The sequence below is a fragment of the Pleuronectes platessa genome, chromosome 10, assembly GCF_947347685.1.
Source record: "Pleuronectes platessa chromosome 10, fPlePla1.1, whole genome shotgun sequence".
NCBI classification, from domain to species: domain Eukaryota; kingdom Metazoa; phylum Chordata; class Actinopteri; order Pleuronectiformes; family Pleuronectidae; genus Pleuronectes; species Pleuronectes platessa.
Genome location: NC_070635.1, coordinates 6,794,326 through 6,816,163, shown reverse-complemented (window position 1 = coordinate 6,816,163; position 21,838 = coordinate 6,794,326). Strand labels below are relative to the sequence as shown.

General features: G+C 45.4%; 1 protein-coding gene across 1 annotated transcript; it reads right to left on the bottom strand.

The window, feature by feature from the left end:
* Nucleotides 1-19,983: 19,983 nt before the first annotated feature.
* Nucleotides 19,984-21,111, bottom strand: pou3f1 (POU class 3 homeobox 1). The gene has a single exon (XM_053433079.1). The coding sequence runs from the start codon at nucleotides 21,109-21,111 to the stop codon at nucleotides 19,984-19,986; it is 1,128 nt and encodes a 375-aa protein (XP_053289054.1).
* Nucleotides 21,112-21,838: the final 727 nt, after the last annotated feature.

The following is a 21,838-nucleotide window of genomic DNA, read 5'->3' as shown; positions in this document are numbered from 1 at the left end:
GGATGCGCGCAGCACTCTCAAACTCTCACTCCCTCTCCCTCGCTCGCTCGCTCGCTACGCTCAGCCACACAGGCGCACACCAGAGGAGCAATATTTAAATCTCCTTCTATTTGTATTGGGAGCAGAACAAAGATATTCTTCAGACCGAAGCAAAATGTGTTTTCTTGCCGGCATCAGCTATTCTAATGTTTCTAATGAGTCGGAGGGAAGAGGAGCGGATGGGAAGCGCTTCGGTATCAGCAAATAAAAGAAACAATTAAACAAAAAAGAGAAGAAACACCAGTAAAGTTCCCCAGATGTTCAGATGAGCGGTTTTGGGGGCAACACCGTCCCAGTGCTGCTCACTGATTGCAACGTCACCTCTTGAATCTTGTGGTGGTATCTGAGCCGCACTGAGCACATGGTGGGTTGTGGCATTTGCTTTCCGAGGCTGTTCCTCCCTCTCACGTTCTGTTTCTGCCTCAGTATCAGTTGCAGGGATGTGATTAGGAAGCCACTAGCAGACAGTGATAGGGAGGTGTTCATATCGCCGCTCTAATCTGCAGCCCCAGGAAAAAAAGAGGAGACCCCTTCTGTTTTCTCCTCTCAAGGATTCTGCATTGCAAATGTCTGCAAGGCTCCTCTTTATAGTTCAGGGACGGATTTTAAGAAGGCCTTGTCATCACACAGATTATTCAAAATAAAGAAAAGCACACATGAGAAGCCGCTCTCATCAGCAATCTTAGATCACTAATTGTTGAAATGAAAAATGTGAAAGGGGGAAGTCACAGAGAGGAACGACCCTTAACCCAATGGAGCATTTCAGCATTTGTTTGTTAATTTCACCAAAAAATACTGCTCAGATTTCCATGAAACTCGCTGGAAGGATGTGATATTTGTGGGTCAGGGACAAAACCAATGGATTTTGTTGCATATCCAGATCAGGGGGTGGATCCAAGAATCTTTCTTTTACATTGTGAGATGGTTTTTTTAGGAATTTCTAGGAATTTCTCAAGTAATAATACAGAGCTGTTCATTAAAACAATCCACCAGGCATGTCCACAGAGCTAATATCTATGTAAATTCATTGAACAGATACAATTTGGTGCAAATCCAGATAATAATCTGGATTTTGTAAATCAAAATATGTATTTTGTTTGGGGGGGGCGATCTTTCCTCAGTTACTGAACCGAAACAAGAATTCCTTTCAGCTGTATCAGAGAGAGTAAATGCTTCCTGTGTTTAATGTGAGCAGTTTGCAGAAAACTTCTCTCGACATGGTATCTGATCTCAATACAGGTATATATGCAATATGGTGATAAAGGAGCCAGGAGGTGGCTCAGCTCATAGTCTTATTTTATTTTTTGCTCCAATACGAGTTTGGATTCACTCTCACACTTTGTTTCGGATCAGATACCCCCCCCCCCCCCCCCCCCGACTGTACGTCACCTCACTCAGCCCAGAAACAGCTGGATATTTTCCCTTCAGCTGACGGAGGAGTGAGCACGACAATAGATCTTATTTATATTTATATTTGTCAGGTTGCCCTCAACATGAGTCATCATAAAGACTATTGTTGGGCCAAGTCTGTTGGATGTAAGTGTAGGTAACAATTTGCTCAGAGCCTGTGATGCTAATGTGTTCACTGTGGAGGACCTGCTGCCTTATCCCCCAACACACCACACTCAGTCTGTCTAACTTCTCTGAGACTTACAGTTTTAATCTTCTGAAATTTGATTTAAAACCTTTATTTTCTTGCTTAAAAATTCCATGTAGCACATTAGTGATACAACTGATCACAGATTTATGAGCTATTACAAACACTGTTCATAACACCTGGGTCTCAATTACAAGGGGAAATCTGTTGGCACAAAGAAAGTGAAATATTCTAAGTAAATAATAATAAAAAAAAATTGTTTGGAATAACAGAAGAACAATGAGCGTTATCAGCTGCAGTCACCTGACTGAACAAACAGGAATGTTGTTTTGTTTTGTCTTGTTTGTTTAGCTTAACTCTTTTAACTTTATGTTTCATTGGACCATTTAAATTTCTGCCACTTATAAGCACCACTCTTAAGCATTTATATTCCATGTGCATCCTTCGTAGAAAGGCGGCACAAAGTGGGTGATGCTCAGGTTGAGGAAGTGTGTGTGTGTGTGTGTATCTGTGTGTGTGTCTGTCTGTGTGTGTGTGTGTTGTGGGAGATGGGGCCCAGGCGATTACTCAGGCCTTTGAGAAGTCCCTGTCTCTCGCCTCTAGTACTTCCACTGCACTGATAAGCGTGAGCCCTGTCAGAGGGAAGGTAAATACGGCACTTAAGGATTCCTCTCTCATTTTGGACTCATTTTGTCTCTCTCATTTCGTAGTCACACTTACGCTTTAATTAAAGAGCGAGCGATAGTCCTGCAATGAGCCGATGCTATCAGAGGGCCAGGCAGGTAGAGCCGCTGGGGGATGAGGGGCCGAGATCTGGCCTCCAACCAGTGCATTTTGTGTGTGTGTGTGTGTGTGTGTATGAGAGACAGAGAGAGAGAGTGTGTGTATGCGAGCATGCACGAAGCGATTTACGTTGCTCTCCTAGCTAAACAGCTGTAGCGAGGCTGCTATCAGATATTTATAAGCGGCTCATGAATATGGATGGGCGGCGAGATGGGACTGATGTTTGTCCTCTAAGAGGGGATGAAAGGAGAATGTGCTCCCTTCCCTGAGAGACCCAGTCAGGGCTGCTCACCGAGCTCCGGATCGGGAGGAAGACAGAGACTGGGCTGGGTGCTGGTGCGTCAGGACAGATGGTACAATTTAATGAAATGTGATTTGGATACTCAAGGCAAAGCATTTCCCTCATGGGTTTCTGAATAAAAGAAAAAAAACTTGTAGTGAAGTATTAACACTGTCGTCAGTGGGAACTGTGGCTTCCGGCCGCCGTCCTCAAACATCGTCCAGTCATGACATCAGTACATTTTGAATTTTGAGATATTTGCATTGTTAATAATAAATTTAAGGCCTCTCTGGTATTAAGCAAAGATCTACAATTCTACTGTTTTAATGATCAGCACTACTTCCTGATTCAGAGATGAGATGTTCCTTTCAATTTCAGAATGATTTTAAGGGACGTACTGTTCTTCTGATTGTGTGATGCACTATAGTGGATTCTAAGTCCATTACACAGTGTCCACATTTACATGTAAGGCTTCCGTCTTTCCTAATTGAAATCATGGAAATGAAGCAAATTTAGACCCTCAACTTCAAACGTCATTGTCGCGGTGAATGGCGAACGTCCTTGTGCACAGCGGTCACTCTGATTCCCAGCAGCAAACATTTGGTCAGGGACGAACATAGCTGACCTAAGTGTCCACAGCAGAGGTCACCACATTGAGAGCCGGGATCAGAGGACGGCCAGCCCATTGGGCGTGCGGCAGCGCTGCAGTACAATGTACCTTTCAATGCTAATCACTGAGTCATCTATCAGAGCTAATACATGGGCGCTAAGCAACCTGTACATGCATTAGACCACCCCAATTACCATAATGGGCTGGTTTTTAATATGGCTAATAGGCTGGCACGACCTTGCCCATTCACTCAGCAGGTACATGCACCCAGCGGATGTGAAATGGACATGTTTAGAGACTAAATGACCATTAGGGACTTCTCGCTGTTAAGAGTCCACAGTCCTCTGCAAAGGGGAGGGACAGACAGAAGGACGGATGGAGAGATCACAAACTGGAACATTTGTGGACAAATGTCAGTAAAATGAGAGGAGACAAGCTGAAGAGAATGGATGTTATTGTTGGTTTTGCTCTTTGGGAGAACAAAACACAAAATGGCTGTTTTATTGGGTAGACGTTTGACCAGGCAGCCCTCTTCATATCTGAATGTGCTGGTGTAGGAGTGCCCTGTGGGCGCCACTGGGAAGTGCGTCAGTGTGGGTGCAATCAGGGTGGACGGGCAGGGAGGAGGAGCAGGGGCAGAATCTGAAAAATGCGCCTCCGCAAAACCCCGGGGGGATTAACATTTTGGTTTTCTCTGAGCCTTTGTAGTGGTGGACAAATGATCCCAGGAGTTGGACAATAATGTTTTTATGGGACTCTAAATGTTGAGCTCAACAAGGTCATTGTGGGAGTGTAATGGCCAACACGTGGCCAGGCTTGAACTCCAGCAGCCCTGCAGTTGGTCTGGGGGGCAGAGGGGGAGGAGAAGAGGGGACGCAGGGAGGAGAGGAGGTGGGAGGAGGAGAGCAGGGACTCACCCCTCTGGGTTTCTCCAACAAGCTCTCACTTTGTTCCTGTGGGAGACAAGAGCCTCTCTGAACACAAAGTACCTCGATGGTCAAACTGGACCAGGCCTGGCCAGACTGGGTTCTGTAAACTGTGCCAGAGAGATAATGTTTCCCTGCAGCTAATCTGTGCCTGTGTGCCCACGCCCGGGCCTCCAGTGAACAACAAGCCCTTCCTGCTTCAAACAAGAATCCTTTTCTTGGTCCCTCACTTGAGACATGTCAGTGTTTTACTGTCCGTTGTTCCCCTGTGTGTGTCTCTGTGTGTGTGTGTGTGTGTGTGGGTCACAGCTGAGTTGTGTATCTGTTTGTTCGGCAGGATAAAGGACTTCACTGTAGTCTGGCTGTCCACCTCGCTGCCAATAATAAATAAAGGAGACACAAGCTCTCGGGAACTGAGGTGTAGCAATATATAATAATGGTATTAATCCATACACCTTATTTATTCATGTGTATATGACTTTATATATTTATTTATTTGGGCATGTTAGGACTTATTGGACGGGACAGAGAGAGTTTAGTGGTAAAAGGGGGATGAGAGAGAATGGGGGATGACATACTGAGGTCTTCACTGCTGTGGACGTGTCCTCTCCCCAGTGTATTCCACTATGTCCTCCGGGTCAGTGTTTGCTTTACAGTGAGTGTGCGATGATACTGTACATCCACACTGAAGGAATGATGAATACGACTGACAGACAAGCTCTATATATCTTAAGTGCATCCTTGGAAGTATGTGTGTCTGTGTGTGTTTGTGTGTGTGTCTGCTTGACTTAACAACAGTTGTTGACAGGGAACGGCAAAAGATTTTCTATTTCTTTATCCTCTGTAACACGATCTGAGAACACAGCTTGTCACTCGATGCCTCTCGACTGTCGCCGGCATCATTTCAGATGAAAATTGTTGATATGTGACAATAAATTCAGAGATGCAATCAACCTATAAGTCACTGGTTGAGTATTGACCACTTGGATTTGCTGAACAGCTGTTGAATAGCTTGAAGAGGCAGTGTCACTCTCTCCTTTGTCTTATGGTCTTGAGAGTCACATGGACCGGTGATGTGTGCGTGCGTGTGTCTGTGTGTGTGTGTCTGTGTGTGTGTGTGTGTGTGTGTGTGTGTGTGTGTCTGTGTGTGTGTGTGTGTGTGTGGTGTGTGTGTTCCTCTGAGGCCCCTTGCTACAGTGTCCCCCGAGTGAAGCCGTATGTCTGCTGTTGGGCTGGAGCAGCAGAAAGCTAATCAATAGATCAATCATAACATTTCCACATCAAATCAATTACACTGGGACTTCCCATCCTTTGTTCCCTCGTTTCAACAGATTTCTCCTTTTCCTCCACGTGCGTATAAACTATGTCAAAGGTGTACCGTGAAATATTAGTTTTTTATTTTTTTCCCAATGAAAACCATCGACACAATGGATAATTACAGCTACATTTACAGAGGGGAGATGATAAAGCGGCGAAGAAGAAAGAGCGAGAGTGACCGAGAGCGTTGGAGAAGAAAGTGATGAAGAGGGAGCTTTGTCTCCGGCCTGCACGCATGAGCTCGTCCTTTCGGCCATGTTGAATTCCAGCCATTCAGAGGACTGCAGTGCGTAGGCCAGGCCTCCAACGCGTTTCCCCGTCACCATCACAACAGTCGCCATTCATGAGGCTCTGCTGGCTGTTGGGACATCTGCACCACAACTCTTGTCATCTCAGGCCCCCCCCCCACCCCCCTGCCCCCACCCCCCAACCCTTTCACTGCCGCACTCCGTCCCGCCGAAGCAAACACACACACACACGCAAACGCTGACACACGTATATACGCACACACACCCCGAAAAGCTCTCCAGCTGAATGCCAGCAGAGGGAATCAGAAGGGCATCAGAGATGGCTGTTGTCCGCGCACGCCCATGTGTGGTTTTGTGTGAATGGGTAGCTCCAAGGGTGGGGAGGTCTCTGATACCACAGGGTGCTGGCGGGGGCGGCGCATAGCTTGGCCCCCCCCGGGTGTGTCACGATGCTCGGAGGGGTTAGGCGGGTGACAAACCCGACGTTTTCGAACCAGGCCGAGCCGCTGGCATTCCACGCAGGCTTGATGCACCACAGTGACGTGGGTGGTCCAGGTGACCTTTGAGCCTGTGGAGCTCTCTCATATGTGTTCATTGTGCCACGGACTCTATCGATTTCACACATCTACACAGTGTGAATCTCACCACGTCCCCTGGAGTCCAGAATCAGGACAAACCTCTCCGAATACGGCCAGAAGTAAAAGCTGCTCAGACGACTGGTGACTCCTGTAACATGTCACACAACGATAGATCCAGTTAATCAAACAATCAGTTAATCTGTATTTATTTTTCACTCGAACACTATGAGTCAATGAAGAATATTTTGCATTTCCCCATTCACGATATTTCCAAGCTGGCCCCCTTGCTGGTATTTCACACCACTGGCTACTGGGCGTTAACACAGAGGTTTGTTGGATAAACATCCAACGCTGAGTAGGAGCTGCAAGCATCACTGTTATTGTTACTGCTTAATGCCATGCACCCGCATTGTTGTTTTGCAGCAATCAACACATACATATGTAATAAAGCTGAGAGGCAGCAGAACAACACGAGCTATTGTAACGCCCAAGTCGGATCAGCACCCACCAGGCAGTCTCCATCGAGGCCGACAGCCGCTCTGCTCCACTGTTTTTTCCGGGCGTAGAAAATAAGTGTTTCCTGGTTGAGAGGAGGGTGGTTGACTAACAGGATCCCTGCTGGGAGTTTACCTGGCCTTTTGTCATGGTCTTATTGGTTTGGAGCCCTCACTTGGAGCGCGATGGCATTTTTGTGAATGATGAGAGTTGATGGATGGTGATGAGAGTTCAATCGTGGGAAGGACAAGAGGTGACGGGACATTTTGGAGCGACTGCAAAGACGTTGTAGACCGTCTGTGTGTGTGTGTTTGTGTGTGTGTGTGTGTGTGTGTGTGTGTGTGTGTGTGTGTGCGTGCCCGTGCTGCGAAGGGCAAACGTCAATGACGGTGTCAGGGGTGAGTGATAACCGTGGTCTTTTCAGCACTGCAGGGCGGGTCAGACGCATGTGATGGATGGTTAGCGGTCTGGCCCCCTTCTTCACGCCTCTCTCCAGCCCAGTGTCTGGAGGTCTGGGCTGGGGTGGCGAGCTGAAAGGGGCTGGGGCGGCCGGGTGGCTGGGGGCGAACACGTCTGGCCCTCATTAGACAAAAGGTTGTCTGCACTCTTTTTATAAAACATAAACATTTAATGGTTCTTTCTAGACAAAATTGTATCTAATAGAAGAAGCGATGTTTACTAAAGCACCTGACTTCCTGAATGAAGCTGTCGGTTATTCCACGGAGCACCTGGATTCGCTCCTCGGCAGTTTTGACATTGACAGCTAACAGATGAAAATAGCTGCAGATCCGTATGCAGAGGTACTTTTTCTGCATTTTGATTGTAAACTTCCTTAGAACCTGCAAACAGCCCAATCCTCAACTATATGAAAAACCATAATTGGGAAATTGAGAACAATGAAATCAGTCCATATATTCTATCTTTTTATTTTTTTGTTTTAGAGATTTATTTGTAGCATTTGCTTTAAGGACAGTTGCAAGACCAAAAAGGGTCCCCGGCATTTTACAGAGCAGACTGTCCGATATTAGCTTAGTGCTGGGAAAACGGCCATTACTACTGTTTAAAAACACAATGTCATTTCTTCATCCAGATGCTTTGTTCTCCCTTCGCATATTCTTTTTTTTTTGGCTTTGTCTGCTTTCCTTTTTATTCTCCACTTTCATCTATTTCTCATCCCCCTTATCTGTTTTGTCTTCCCTTAATTTCTCTTCATAAAACTCGTTCTTTCCATTATTCTTTATCTATTCCTTTCCTTTCATCTGTTGCTATTCATTTCCTTCACTTACTACCTTCCACTTCCTCCTTTCCTTACCCCCCACCCCCTTCCACATCTCTGCCCTCTTCCTCATCTGCCTTACTTTTTAATTTTAGTCCCTGGAATTTAATTTTATCTTTCTGCCCCTCTTCATCATACACACCCCACATGCTATATATTATATGTATCCTTCAGCTGGTGGAGGTGATGGTGTATCTGACACAGCCACAGACAGAGGTTGACTCTCCATGGCCAGGCCTGTGTCTCCCCTCCTGCGTTTGAAGACTTTGTGGACTCTCTGGTCTGCTGCTTGGGGCCCAGGCAGCTTTACAGAGGGGCAGACAGCAAACCAATGCCCCAGAGAGGAGCTACAGTAACCTGCCTTGTGTCTTTCCTCGATCTTCAAACACGGGGGAGACAGGGAGAAGAGGGAGAGGGAGAGAGAAGCAACAAAGGCATAAGGCCTTCGCATCATCCAGCCCCACTAATTGACGGCTGCAGGGAGTGGGAGAGACAGTGGGAGAGATATAAGAAAGCCACCAGGCCCTTCATACACACAGTAGATTCAAATGTCCATGCAGAAGCACAGCAACACAAACATGCACACAATAAGCACGTTGCACATATTTGAAAGAATCTATTTTTTTTAATTTAGCCTCCATCACTCACCTCAGATCTTTGATGCTGAGTATCTGCTGTAAGTTTTCCACGAAAGAAAAAAAATCTGTAAACACATCCAAAATGTGTTAGATCTCTTTGGCATTCATGCTCCAATGTGGGTATAAGCATGGGGAGAAAGACCCAATGTGTTGCTTTGTCACTGGTTTAGTAAATGCAAACTGAAGGGCCTAGGGCCACTATTTAATTGCTTTGGCCATGTGCACCAAAGAGGTGCCACACCAATTAATCCCCTCACTGGCGGAGTGTCCTGTCCCATGCCTGCACCCCCTGGCAGGGCTGCCCCACAGGGGAGCGGTGGGTGGGGTGGAAGGGATAAGGAGGCACTGGGAAACACCTACCCAACAATGGGTACCAAATCCATACCCTCTGCACCGCTTCACCACCACCGCCCTCCACATCAATGGATCACCCTTCATCTGTGTATGCGAGCTACAAAGCAAGTTGATTGGCGTGAGTGTGTGATCCCTGGTTCCCTCTGCCCAAAGCGCATCGCTGCCTCGATCATATTTCAATATGGAAGATGTACAACAAAAATGGACTATTTGTACTTATTGCTGCCGGTATGGAGGCGTTCAAAATATTGATTTAAACTAGAGTTTCCAAGGCTATCCCCTCGAATTAAAACTGCCTGAAAAATACCCGTTAAACTATATTAAAATCCACTACAGATTCAGTTTTTTTGGGATCCAAACTAAATTCCACATTCTGTTGATACCAACTCCCTGATTATGTCAGAATTTTTTCATCACGGTTTACACATAGTTTTTTTAAGAAATCAACGATCTCAGAATGAAAGAAAATGTTACAGTCTCTTCCCTGACCCATTCAGCATCCTTCCAACAAGTTTCATGGAAATCCGTCCAGTCTTTGTCTTGTAATCCTGCAAACGAATAAACAAACACAGATAATAAAACGCAGCAATTCAACCAAGTAAAAGTCCTCCAGTGCAAGACTCTGCCTGTGTAAAAATACAGAGCTGCTACATAATATTAAATTAGTATAACTCATGCTGTAACATGCATTACTGTGTAAGCCAAGGTTTTCATTGTTTCAAATTAATTGTAAATATCTTTTATTATAGGCTCATGTGTTTCTGAAATTGAACTTGTCCATATGTTTGTTAAATAAATGTAATTATTAAAAATACAACTAAGTGGATATAAAGCGGCATATAATGAGAATACTCGAGTAGTTGAAATCAAGATAGATTTTCGTAATTGTACAAGGCTATGATCCTTATGACCTGAAAATAGAAAGTGACCCCCAGCTACACATCATCCAGCGGAGTGTAACGGGTCTGGATGTCTGGTGAGTGATAGATTCCCCTGCCTCTTCCTCTCGCTGCCTGCCCATGGGTCATGAGTCTTTACCCCAACAAAGGACCTGTCACCTCTACCCATCATCTCCTCATCCCGGGGCCCCTCGACTTTGACTGAGGAGGGTTACCTAACCCAGTCTGACCACTGCAGGGAGAGCAGCAGGTGGACAGACACACGGGCAGGCAGATTACAGGGAAAGAGACAGAGAGGGGATTGGAGAGATTTGTTAACGGGCCTCTCTACATAGGAAGGGAAGCATGGGGGGGAGGGAGGTAGAGGGGGAAGAAAGGGGTGAGGAGGAGAGGAGGAGGACTGCGGGTGAGTGCAGCATCTGGCTGATATGCAGCCGTGTACCGAGGCCATGAGGCGCCTCCAGCACAGGAGGAGGTAAAGGGGATTTTGTATGAGGCCGACACAGATAGCCAGAGAGATAGACAGTGACAACAATAGTGTCCTGGAGCCCACAGCACCAGCCTTTCACCGACAAACCCCCTGGACCATATCAGTCCCTGAACGTCCCCTCACACCTCGCCCGAAACTTTGCTCATCCCTCATTCAGTTTGCGGAAACAAGACAGAAATTAGGATCCATCATTAATAAAGAAGAGCCGTCAGGCCCAGAGCGGGAGATCCCTGTGAAGACAGGGCAGGACGCCCAACTGACCTTTTGTCTTATTTAAAAATCGAAAGGGTGCTGCTGCCGGGCCCCCGGGGGAATGGAGCTGGGCTTGCTCGAGAAGCCAGGGTAAGCGGGGGTGTCTGGGTGCTAATCCATGGGACCATCGATGACCCTTGACCCCTGAGGGAATGGGGCTTGGCTCTGGCGAAATGTGTCTGTGAAAGTCGGGCCTTCCCTCTGAGCTGCGGGCAGGCCCGACCCTCCCGAGCCCAGCAGCCCTGTAATGATTTATGGGGCAGGGTGCGATCGACACACGCTCAGCCCCAGGGATGAGCCTAAATGGTAGTTTTGACACCAGTGAGAGACGGGGTTAAAGGTGATCAATAACAAGCCACTGGAGGAGGAGAGACAGAAGCATGGAGGGACCGAGGAGAAGAAAGGGAGCTGCTTGATGAGGAGGAGGAGGAGGAGGCGGCAGCAGCTCTTTTTAATTGGCCCCTGCTCATTGCCTCTTTTGTGTATGTTTCTGCGTTTCAACTCCCTGGCACATATGTGTTGGGAGTTGAGGTGTTTTTTGTTTCCTCCTCCTCAGCTGACCTCAACCGGCGCTGCTGTCAAAAGATTGATTTGGAGTTTGACCTGGAAGCAAAGTCGGAGCACATTTTCTTTCATGATATTCTTGAAACCTCCTTCCAGTTAAGTTTGTCCCTCCTCACAAACTAAACTTGTCTCAGGAAACTGTGTGAAGGTTACAACCATCTTCTCTCACTGTTCCCTCTTTACATTCTCCTCTTCATCTGTTTCCATCCGGAGAAGCAGCGAGTCCTCGTGCAGTCGTTCACGCAGCTGCAGCTCCCCCTTCTATTAATGATGTCCCTAATTCTCATCGTACACAGATCATGCATATGTGATTGTGTGTTCATGCTACATGTCTGTCATACCCTTTCCCCCATGTGTGTTCCCTGCATCCTGCATTTCTAACTTTATGTACCCAAGTGATTGCAGTTTCTCTGGTGTACCCTCCCAGGTCGTAGTGAGGCGAGAGCAACACAGAGTGTGTAACATCCCCTCTACTTCCCCTACACACACACACACACGCGCGTGCACACACATGCACGTAGAGACAGACACACACACACGGCAGCAGTCTTGGAGTATCTCTCAGAAGTGTGCTGATTAGGCCTAAGACTGGGGACTGCTTTGCCTAATCATATCGCTGCATCCAAATCATCTGTGTACATTTCTAATTACACAGTGGCACGCGGTGTCCTTGAGTACAGTGGCAGGTCTCCATTTCATCTCTGCGCTGCGTCTGCTCCGCCCCACAACCACCAGCACCAGCAGCTTTTTTTCCCTCCTCCTCTCCTCCCTCCTCCATCCTTATTTATTTATTTCCATCAGCCTTATCTTTGTTGTTGTTACGGCTGACTGTGCGCTGAGCAGCAGCAATCATTTGCCTCCCGATCTCCGTCTTCTGAACTCGGCATCGCAGGGCAGAGCCGCCTGCTGGGGGCAGCCGGATCATCTTTGATGATCTTTTTATTGTCCGGCTCCAATTTGCTGGGGTTCACAATAATATATCTATTCAGGCATGCACAATGTGAAGGACCGGTCATGGGCAAAGGACGAAAAAGTCAAGTAAATGTTTTGTGTTTGCTGCTACACAAACTTTCTTTTGTACACCGCCAACATCTCTGTGTGAGGATCTTTGGCTTTCCGGTCCTACATTGTCAATACGTCTCCTTAACAATCAATAGGAAAAAATGGAAAAAATAAAAAAAATTATCTTTCTTCTGCTGTGCCCATACATATGAACTCTGAAGGGTCATGTTTTCTTCTTTTTTGAATATCCTTAATGGAAAGAAGGCCCTGAGCCTCTCGTGTGTTCCAGGGTTAGATGACCTTCCTACTGTTTACCAGTGTGTGTCTCTTTACTGCAAGACCTTGTCTTTTCTTTTCCTCCCCTCTTCTCCGCAGTAAACCTTGTTATTGAAGTCAGGAGGCACTGCGATGCCTTTACTACAGTTGACAAAAGCCAGGCTTGAAGGTGAAAAGAGGCGACAACCTTTAACACGGGGCTGCCATGTCCTTTTAGGCACAACAATTAACTTTGCAACCTTGTGCAGTGGTAGTCTAAAAGGCCTCCTCAGCAGCTGCGCTGTGTGATTTCACATGTCGTGAGATCCTGAAAGAGCCAAAGAAGATAAAAATAATAAATAAAACCATTATTAATATTGCTTTGTTTGGTTAGTGCGCTACCCTAAGCACATTTCCTTGGGCTCTTTGCGAGGTTTTGTCAGACATCCTACAAAATAAAAGCAGTAGAGATGATTGTACTTATTTAGCCTTTTCCCACTGTGTATCATCATCTGCTGAGGTTGTCACAGCCATTGTTTAACGCCAACCAGCCCACTGAATCTGTAGTAATTGCTGCCGCTGAACGGCTCTAAAGTATGAGCCTCTCTCATTGTGTGCCACCAGCGGTAACATCTATGTGCTGCTGCCTGCAGGCGAGTTCCTGAGATATTAGTTCTCCACTCTCAGAACTGTTAGTCACACTGACAGACACCTGAGGCGATATGAAATGTCCCTCAAAGCCATGAAAGAGGGAGACGGGCTACTTCTCTTCTTCAAAACCTGCGAGTGAGGAGCAAAGAGATGCAGAGGGGAGGGGAGAGGAACTTTCCAAAGCTGCACTTATACCCCCTCGCATATGGGGGCCATACCTCGGAGTAGACATGAAGGGGGAACCCATATAGCTACAAGGCCCGGTATCATAAATAACACAAGACTTCTCTCCCTTCTCCGTCTCCTCCGGTTCCCTGCCGGAGTGTTTCATATGGTAACTAGGTGTTCACTGTGTGGCCACATTGTTGCCCATCTTTCAAGATGCTCAGAGGAGGAAACCTTGAGGTAGGGGAAGAGAAGGAATTTTTGATGAAAAAATGCATTATTCTGTTCTTTTCCAGTCCCCACCCCTCCTTTCTCTGCCACTCACTGTGGGAGCGGAGTATTTATTACATAAACGCTAAGAAAAAAGAGGAGAGGAGAACTCGGGTAGAGAAAGAGGGAGTAATAGAGAGTAAGAAAAGCTACAGGCTCTTTCACCCGTCAGGTTCAAAACGTGGGTTACATGGAGGAACGAGCAGGTTTCTCTCCTCCACTCTCCGGCCTACACACTAATATGTTGTGTATAACCTCGCTGCTGTTTCTTAATGTTAATCATATTCGAGTATTACCTGCCATTAAATCAAAAGGTATGCAGCTTTCTATGGCTCCTTAACACAATGTATGCTCTATCAAATTGCACATACTCATAGATATCAGTTCTGTAAATATTCTCTAAATATTCATCAGGATCCATCAGTGAAAATGTCCCAAAACACCTTATCTTTCAACATTAAAGAAAGGGAAAAACCATTCCTGGATCTGGCCCCTGATCCAGATCCACACCAAAATTGGATGGTTTCTTCCTTGACGTTTATCACATTCTTCCACCAACTTTCGTGGTAATGTGTCGAGTAGTTTTTGTGTAACCTTGCTTACAAACAAACAAACATATGCACAGGGGTGAAAACATAACCTCTTTGGTCACTTTTATCGTATTTTGTCAAACTACCTGTCGCATCAAACCAAAGATGTTCATGCTTTACTTCTTTTTATTTTGCCTTGATAGGATAGATTTAGATTTCTTAGGATATGGACTTGCACGATCCATTGGAATAATAAGGGCTTTGGTGCAGGTGCTCTTCGACTCCTTTATAAAAAATTAATAGGATTGTGCTGTTAAACAACAGATGAAAACACAGTTGAGCTGGAGATGGATGACTGACAACAGAAGGTAGATTTCTCAACCTAACAACTAAATCCCTGTTCCTACAGATGTCTTATTATTTGCCCATGAGGCAGTGATAAATGATTATTCAACATCAACACATTAACAATATGAAAGCCCTTTAAATGATCAGCAAGTGGATCCCGACCTCTACACGCCTCTCTGCCTCTAAGCATCTTGGCTCCTTCACAACGAGGACGTGGAAACTCAAGATTCCCGACCGAGTACATTATTCAGCCGCTCCTATTATTTTCCATAATTGCCAGCATTGTAGTGGTGTTTGTAATGTCATTAATAACAAGCGTTGGCGTATAATGCGCTTAATGTTATTTATCTGTTGGCACATAGCTTGATGCTGCTAATCCTCATTCATTTGCTGTGGATCAATGCAAATCCGCTAGTGTGAGTGAAATCCCCCTCCCCCCCCTCCTGCAGCCGATGGTTCCTAATGTATTTTCCCACCATTAACCAGCCATAATCCCTGCTAATCATCACTAATCCACATCTCCTGTGTGTGACGATACTTCCCTGATGAAGGAGGCCTCGGTGTTCGCCGGCGCCCGGACTCTGCCGAGGCTGCAGCTCCTCCGCGGCTGCTGCCCAGGGCCCACTCGGTGCAGGGGAGCGGTCTGCAGAGAGGGGAAGAGGAGCAGAGGAGGAGAGGGTGAACTGTGGTGATTTGTAGGTCAAATAGCCGGGTTCTGCTGTTTAGTGATGAGTTCTCCTCATGTTTTATTGATTTATCGGCATAATGGAGGTTGTGTCCCTCCATACGGACCAGAATAAAAATTGCATATCATCAAAAAACAACAGTTGGTAGCAGTCACCATGATCTCTCATGTCTGGTCAACTGTGGGCTCCTTCTGTTTCACCAGCTATGTCACTCCGGAGGCCTCTGTTTTTACACTGCAGTTCATACATGACCCTGGAAGAAGCTCACAGCCTGTTTCTAACACGGAGGTTTGATCCCCGACTGAGTCACATTTAAAACTTTTTAAATGGGATTGGATGTCTTTTATGCTGGGTGCTGTATAGTGAAGTAGTAACTTAGTGATGGCTGGTCAGCAGGGGAGTGTACGTCAGAGAAACAACAGTTTACATCCTGCAGGGTTGCAAACACATAGCATCACCTTCATATGTGACATGACAACGAGAGAGTTCTGCTCTGTAAAGTTTCTGTAAAGCTTTCATATGTACTTTCACTGGATTTCATCAAAGTGAAAAAACAGTGCAGCAAATTATGCAAAACATGAACACACTATACAACATAAACACAGAACAACCACCAATGAAGAGAGGTGTTGCATGTGACTGCTAGAAATGAAATGGCTGCGTATACGATATGTAAACACTGTAAGAACCAGCCAAGATTGGCAGAATAACTAAATAAATGGCTTTTAAAAAACAGAAGATATAACAAAACACAAGGTGGAAATCCTCAATCTATAAAATAATAATATTAACAAGCAGTTTGCAAAGTGGTACACGGTGGAATCAGGATTAGAAACAACTCCGGTCTAAGGTAAATACGATCAGGGCATAAAATAATACAGAGATAAAATATAAAAATACAGCATTAAACCAAGAAAACAGTCAACACATGAAAAGTGTTTTAGATAAAGATGTTTTAAAAATATTTACTTCCCTTATTCTGCAAGTATCAGAACTGCTGAGGCTCCGAGGCTCCGGTCTTCAGTCGGTAGTGATTCTGTGTCACTAACTGTAAGAACAATGGTGGATAGATGAGAGTATAATGCTGGTTAGACTAAGTGAAGCTGTGTGTGCTGGGATGACATTGATGATGAATGGTATTATTATTATTATTATTATTATTATTATAGCTCATTTCTGTCAAACTCTCTGAGGTCGAGCTTTTGCAGTGCCCAGGTTTGGCCAGCTGGGGGCGCCTGTGACTCGCTCTTGTCTCGGACTGTGTGCTCCTTCACCTCCTCTTCCTCAGTGAGATCACCTCTGCACAGCTTCTTCATTTTTCATTTTCACTTTCACATCACCGCAACTATAAAGTCCCACGCAAACACACGACGGACCTGCGCAGTGTTTTTTCGTATATTGCGCACAGTTTTTCTTTTAACGTATATCGCTGAAAAAATCAACTTTAAAATTGAATAAAGATTACGCAAATGAGAGGAAAACATTTCGTGCGTGTTGTTTGTTATTGCAATTAAAGATGTGCACGTTTTTATTAAATGTATCAGCAGCAGAACAAGCGTCTTAACTTGGAGTTTTCTTTCCAAATTGAACGACACCTCCAACTTTTTCCTTTTCATCGTGTTCATGTTTGACGCTTTGATTCAGAAAGTGGCTTCATGGAAAATTCACGTGCGTGTGGCCGCTGTAGCTATTAGACAAAACTTGATAATTTAAGTAAATTCTGACAAGTTGACGCTTTCTTCTACAAACTCAGACTCTGAAACGTTGTGGTCGCGGGAGTAGATTTTCCTGTTGCTCTCTAAAATTCTCTTTTTATATATTAAAACAATTTTCACAGTGATTTCCTTTTTTACCATTTACAAATAAAACCGTGAAGGTTAAAATAATAAATGGGCCTAATGATCCTTCACGGAAATTCTCCATGAAACTGAACTGTGCTTCATGTGTAGAAACGATAAAACAGCCGCTGTGGCCCGTGATGCGACGAAAACAACCAAAACTTTCAGTTTAAAACTGCCTTTAAAAAATGTGGATTTAGAGAAACTGTTATAAAAATAGTTTAGCTGTGAATCAGGCCTTTATTTTTCCCTCTGAACTTCCGGGCCTGCTCCTCTCGGTTATTTCTCCTCTATCTTTAGAAGAAGAGGCGGTTTTGTGGCCTGCAGGAGTTTCTGCTTCCACAGATTCTCCTTATTTTAATCGCTACAGTGATGCTCGCTGGTTTATATAAGGAGCATTAAATAAATCTATACTCGTAATAATAATAAAATAATCACGGCGATAATAAGCAATCAATGAAAAGACAATACTTTCGTCAGTTAATATTGCACAATTTAATACTGCGATTACACAAAGATGTGAACAACGTCAGAGACTGTGTGAACTTGGCCTGAGGTAAAACACTGTTGTCTACTCCCCTTAACAGCACATGTACACAGCTTCTGATTTGAAACGACCCCCTGTTACATAACGAACCACTGCTATTTCCACTGAACACACGGTGCGCTCACTGAACACCATCTATCACCATCATCTTCAGCATCTTCATCCTGTGTGTGTGCTGCTGCTGCCACTAACACACACTCTCTCACTCTCTCTCTCACACACACACACACACACACACACAGCAACACACTGCAGGACGAGCGGGTTTGCATCTTAATGAAGACAAAAGACCATTTCTTGTATATATGTTTTATGTAAGTAATAAAATATTACTATAACATAAATATAAATGTGACTTTGCAGTCTACATTTAGCAATCAACATACAACCAATGTAGTAAACAAAAAGGAAAATAAGAACATACTGAAGTCCACTGCAACATAACCATTAACAGAGCTGAACAAAAAAGCTCCAAACACGTTTAAGAAATAAATATATATATATATAAATGGTCAGATTCATAAATGAAATCATATTAAAATATCTTCTTGGAATTAGTAAGTGTACAAAACTGCCCGGAAAGAAACAAAACAAAACAAAAACAATATCTCAGAACAAATACAAGTTTACATATTGGACATATTTACATATTGGAAATAATCCTGGCAACATTTTCTCTAAAATCTTCTTCTTTTTTTTCATTATTATTATTATTTTTTCTTGGAAAAAAAAAAAGTTTCCCTCATCTCGTATTGAGTAGCACTGCTGTAGGCTTTTTGGACTGGTCCAACATTGAGAAATGACACACAACGCATGAGAGTTTTCAGATTTCCTTTCAGGACAGAAGAAAAAAATAAATATATGGAAAGTACGTCCCTTCATCGCTTCCTCTTCAGGAATTATTATTATTATTATTGTTGTTTTCTTATCTCCGAATCCAGCGTTTTTCTTATAATACAATGAGTACATGGGACAAAGGAAAAACGGTGTGGTAGTAACCAGATTTAAAACATATATTTAAAAAAATAAAATAAAGAAACCACAGAGGAACGCAAATCATGTACAGGCGTGATATTCCGACGTGGGGGCACTGAAGTTACCTGAGTTATTATTACTTTTCATTTCGTATGTGACCAATCTCTGTTGAAATGTCTGGGAACAACAGGGGCTGAGGAGGCAGCGAGCAGTGTGCGCTCTGTGGTGACAGCCAGGGACCTGTAAACATGCTGGGCTCGTATTGTGTTTAAGCTCCACACACTATTTCTATCGACTAACGCAGAGAAATTAAAAAAATTGCAACAATAATAATATTAACAAAAGAAGAATAAGTGCTCCATGCAAAGGAAACAATGACACAACCCTCAAAAGAAAACAAGAAATGCCTGTTGCCCCCCTTTTTTCTTTTTAGCGTCTGGTGCTTGTTTTGCAAATTTCGACGTGATGAGCTGCAAAGCTTTAAATATTTTTTTTTAAGGCATGCAGTCAGAACTTAGACGTCCTGGTGCACTGGACATTTTTTTCTGAAATACATTAAAAAGTATGAGTCTTCTTCTCTTTTCTTTTTTTTAGTTCGGGTGCCACGATTCCTACCACAGCTCCTCCACCAGCTGAGTGAACAGAACACATATTAAAGAAGCTGCTCTGACGAGTCACAGCGAAATCAAGACACACAGTTCTGCAGAAAGAGGTTAAACAACATATCTCCAAAGCAACAACAACAACAACACAAAATAAAAAATAAAAACACCACACTTCATAGAACAAAGAAAGTATACACCGATATTCGGGGGAAATCTGGTCGATCAGTTTTGAGGCTGAAAAAGGAAAAGCGTTGTTCATTCAGTGTTTTCAGCTCCAGTGTTGGTGGTTGTGTGTTTTTCTCAGGAAACCACGTCGCTGTGGTGAGTTCATGTCCCACAGATGGCCTCGGTTGACACATTTCATGGAACAGCCATTGGGAATCGAAATTTTTACTCGTCACCTCCATATAATTTTGGTAAATAGAGATCTTTGTTTAAATGCGCACAGAATCAATAATAGCGAACCTTTTTTTTTTTTTTACTCATTTTCTTTTTACCTCATGATTTTTCTCTCTCTCTCCCTCCCCCCCCTCCCTCTTCTCATCTATTTGTCAAGACGATCTCGAAAATACTAAGGGCAACAAAAATAAAAAATAAAAAACTCATCTGTTCAACTTTCCCATGTCTCTTTTTCTCGCTGGAAAAAGAAAAAAAAAGAAAAGCCAAACTTAAATACTGTAAACTCCATAGTCCCCATTTTTTTTTTTTTTTGTTTCCTCTTTTCTATCCCCCCGGCGGAGATGCTCGGATTGTTCATGAAAACAGTCACTGCCCAGGACTCTGTAGTGTGCGGTGTAGAGGAGGGGTCTCTGCTTGGGAATATACGTCCTCCATATTCGGGTGAGGGACCCCCACTGGTGTCATTCTTTTCTCTTTTTGTCTTCTGTTGCAAAACCAAACGCGCACAACCTCTTTTTCCAGCTGCAGAGTGCCGGCTAAACTGGTGATTTCGTGAGCAGATGGCTTTGGGCATTTTAAGAAGTGGTTCTCCAGCGCCCCTTTCACCCCCACTTCGATGGAGGTCCTCTTCTTTCGTTTCCTGCCCTGCGCAGCGATCTTGTCCAAATTGGTGGGACTGCCGGTGTTCGAGTCCGTCTCCTCCAGCCACTTGTTTAGCAGCGGCTTAAGTTTGCACATGTTCTTGAAGCTGAGCTGCAGCGCCTCGAACCTGCAGATAGTGGTCTGAGAAAAGACGTTTCCGTACAGGGTGCCCAAGGCCAAGCCCACGTCCGCCTGCGTAAAGCCCAGTTTGATCCGCCGCTGCTTGAACTGCTTGGCGAACTGCTCCAGGTCGTCGGAGCTGGGCGCGTCCTCGTCCGAGTGGTCCTGGTGGTGGCTGAACGCCTGCTGGGGCGACTCCATCTGGTTGTCGTGGCTGCCCGAGTCGTCGATGAGCGGGTCCCGCATGCCGTGGTGCAGGGCGCCGGGCTGGGGACTCAGCATTGCGTTGAGGTTTGTGTATCCGGGCTGCGAGTAGACCAGGGATTGGTGGCCGTTGGACGCCGGGGACAGCGGGGACAAGTGGTGCGTCGTGGTGGGCGCCCACGAACCATGGTGGTTACTCTGCGTCTGCTGGTGCACCAGGTGAGATCTGTGGTGGAAGCCGCTGCTCAGGTCCTCCCGGGTCGCCTGCACGCTGGCTTTGTGCTCCTGCTGTCCGATGTGGGTGCCGGTGGACCAGTCGGTGTTGGAGCTGGGCAGCCACTGGTGGTGCGTCAGGCTCATCGGGTGTCCCGTGTTGGTCGCCGCGAGCCCCTGCAAGTACTCGTGGTGCATCATCTTCTGCACCTCTCTGTAGGTCGTCCCCTGGTGCATCCTGTCCGAATCCGGATGCATGAGCGGGTTGGACGGTAAGGAGTTATTCCTCGGAATATACTGAGCTGTTGTCGCCATGGCTCCGACTTCGAAAACTGACGAGCACTTCGGAGGTCTCCAGGCTTTAGAGCCAAAACGCAACAACCTGCTCTGGGAGGTCTCGGGGAAGAGGCGAGGACACGCCTCCCCTGCGCTGGTATTGGCTCCTCTCCGATCCGAGCCCACTGGGGACACGCTCAATAGGCGCACGGATTCAGAGAGCTGGGCTACAGCGCATTTTACGCACAGGATGAATAGAGCTCCAATCTTACATATGCTACAGGAAGAGGAAAAAAAAAACACATGTTCTATTTATTAAATGTCCCTTTGAGTTTTTAAAAGCACTCCTCTCATTTCGCATATACCTCGCCTTCCATTGATGACTCGTGCGCACTGATAACCTTTCTGCTCCCCCCCCTCCACACTATATTCTCTCGGAGGGAAGGTGCTGCAGCAGCGGGGTTTCATTAGGTTTCCTCTCAGTTTGCATCGGGTTGTTTTGCAAATAACCACGTGGGGGAGTACGGAGATCTTTCTGGAGGACCCCCCCACCCACCTTCACTTCCACTACCACGCACACACACGCACATGCACTTCTAAACACACGCCACACCCGTGCACCTTCTGTAATTGGTCACTGATGATTATAGCGCTCCTCATTTGAAATAGATTATAAGGCGCGATGCTGAGGCTGCTGGAGCTCCGCAGAACTCCCACTCACACACACACAAAATAAGCTGCGTGAGCGTGCGTGAACGTGGCTGTA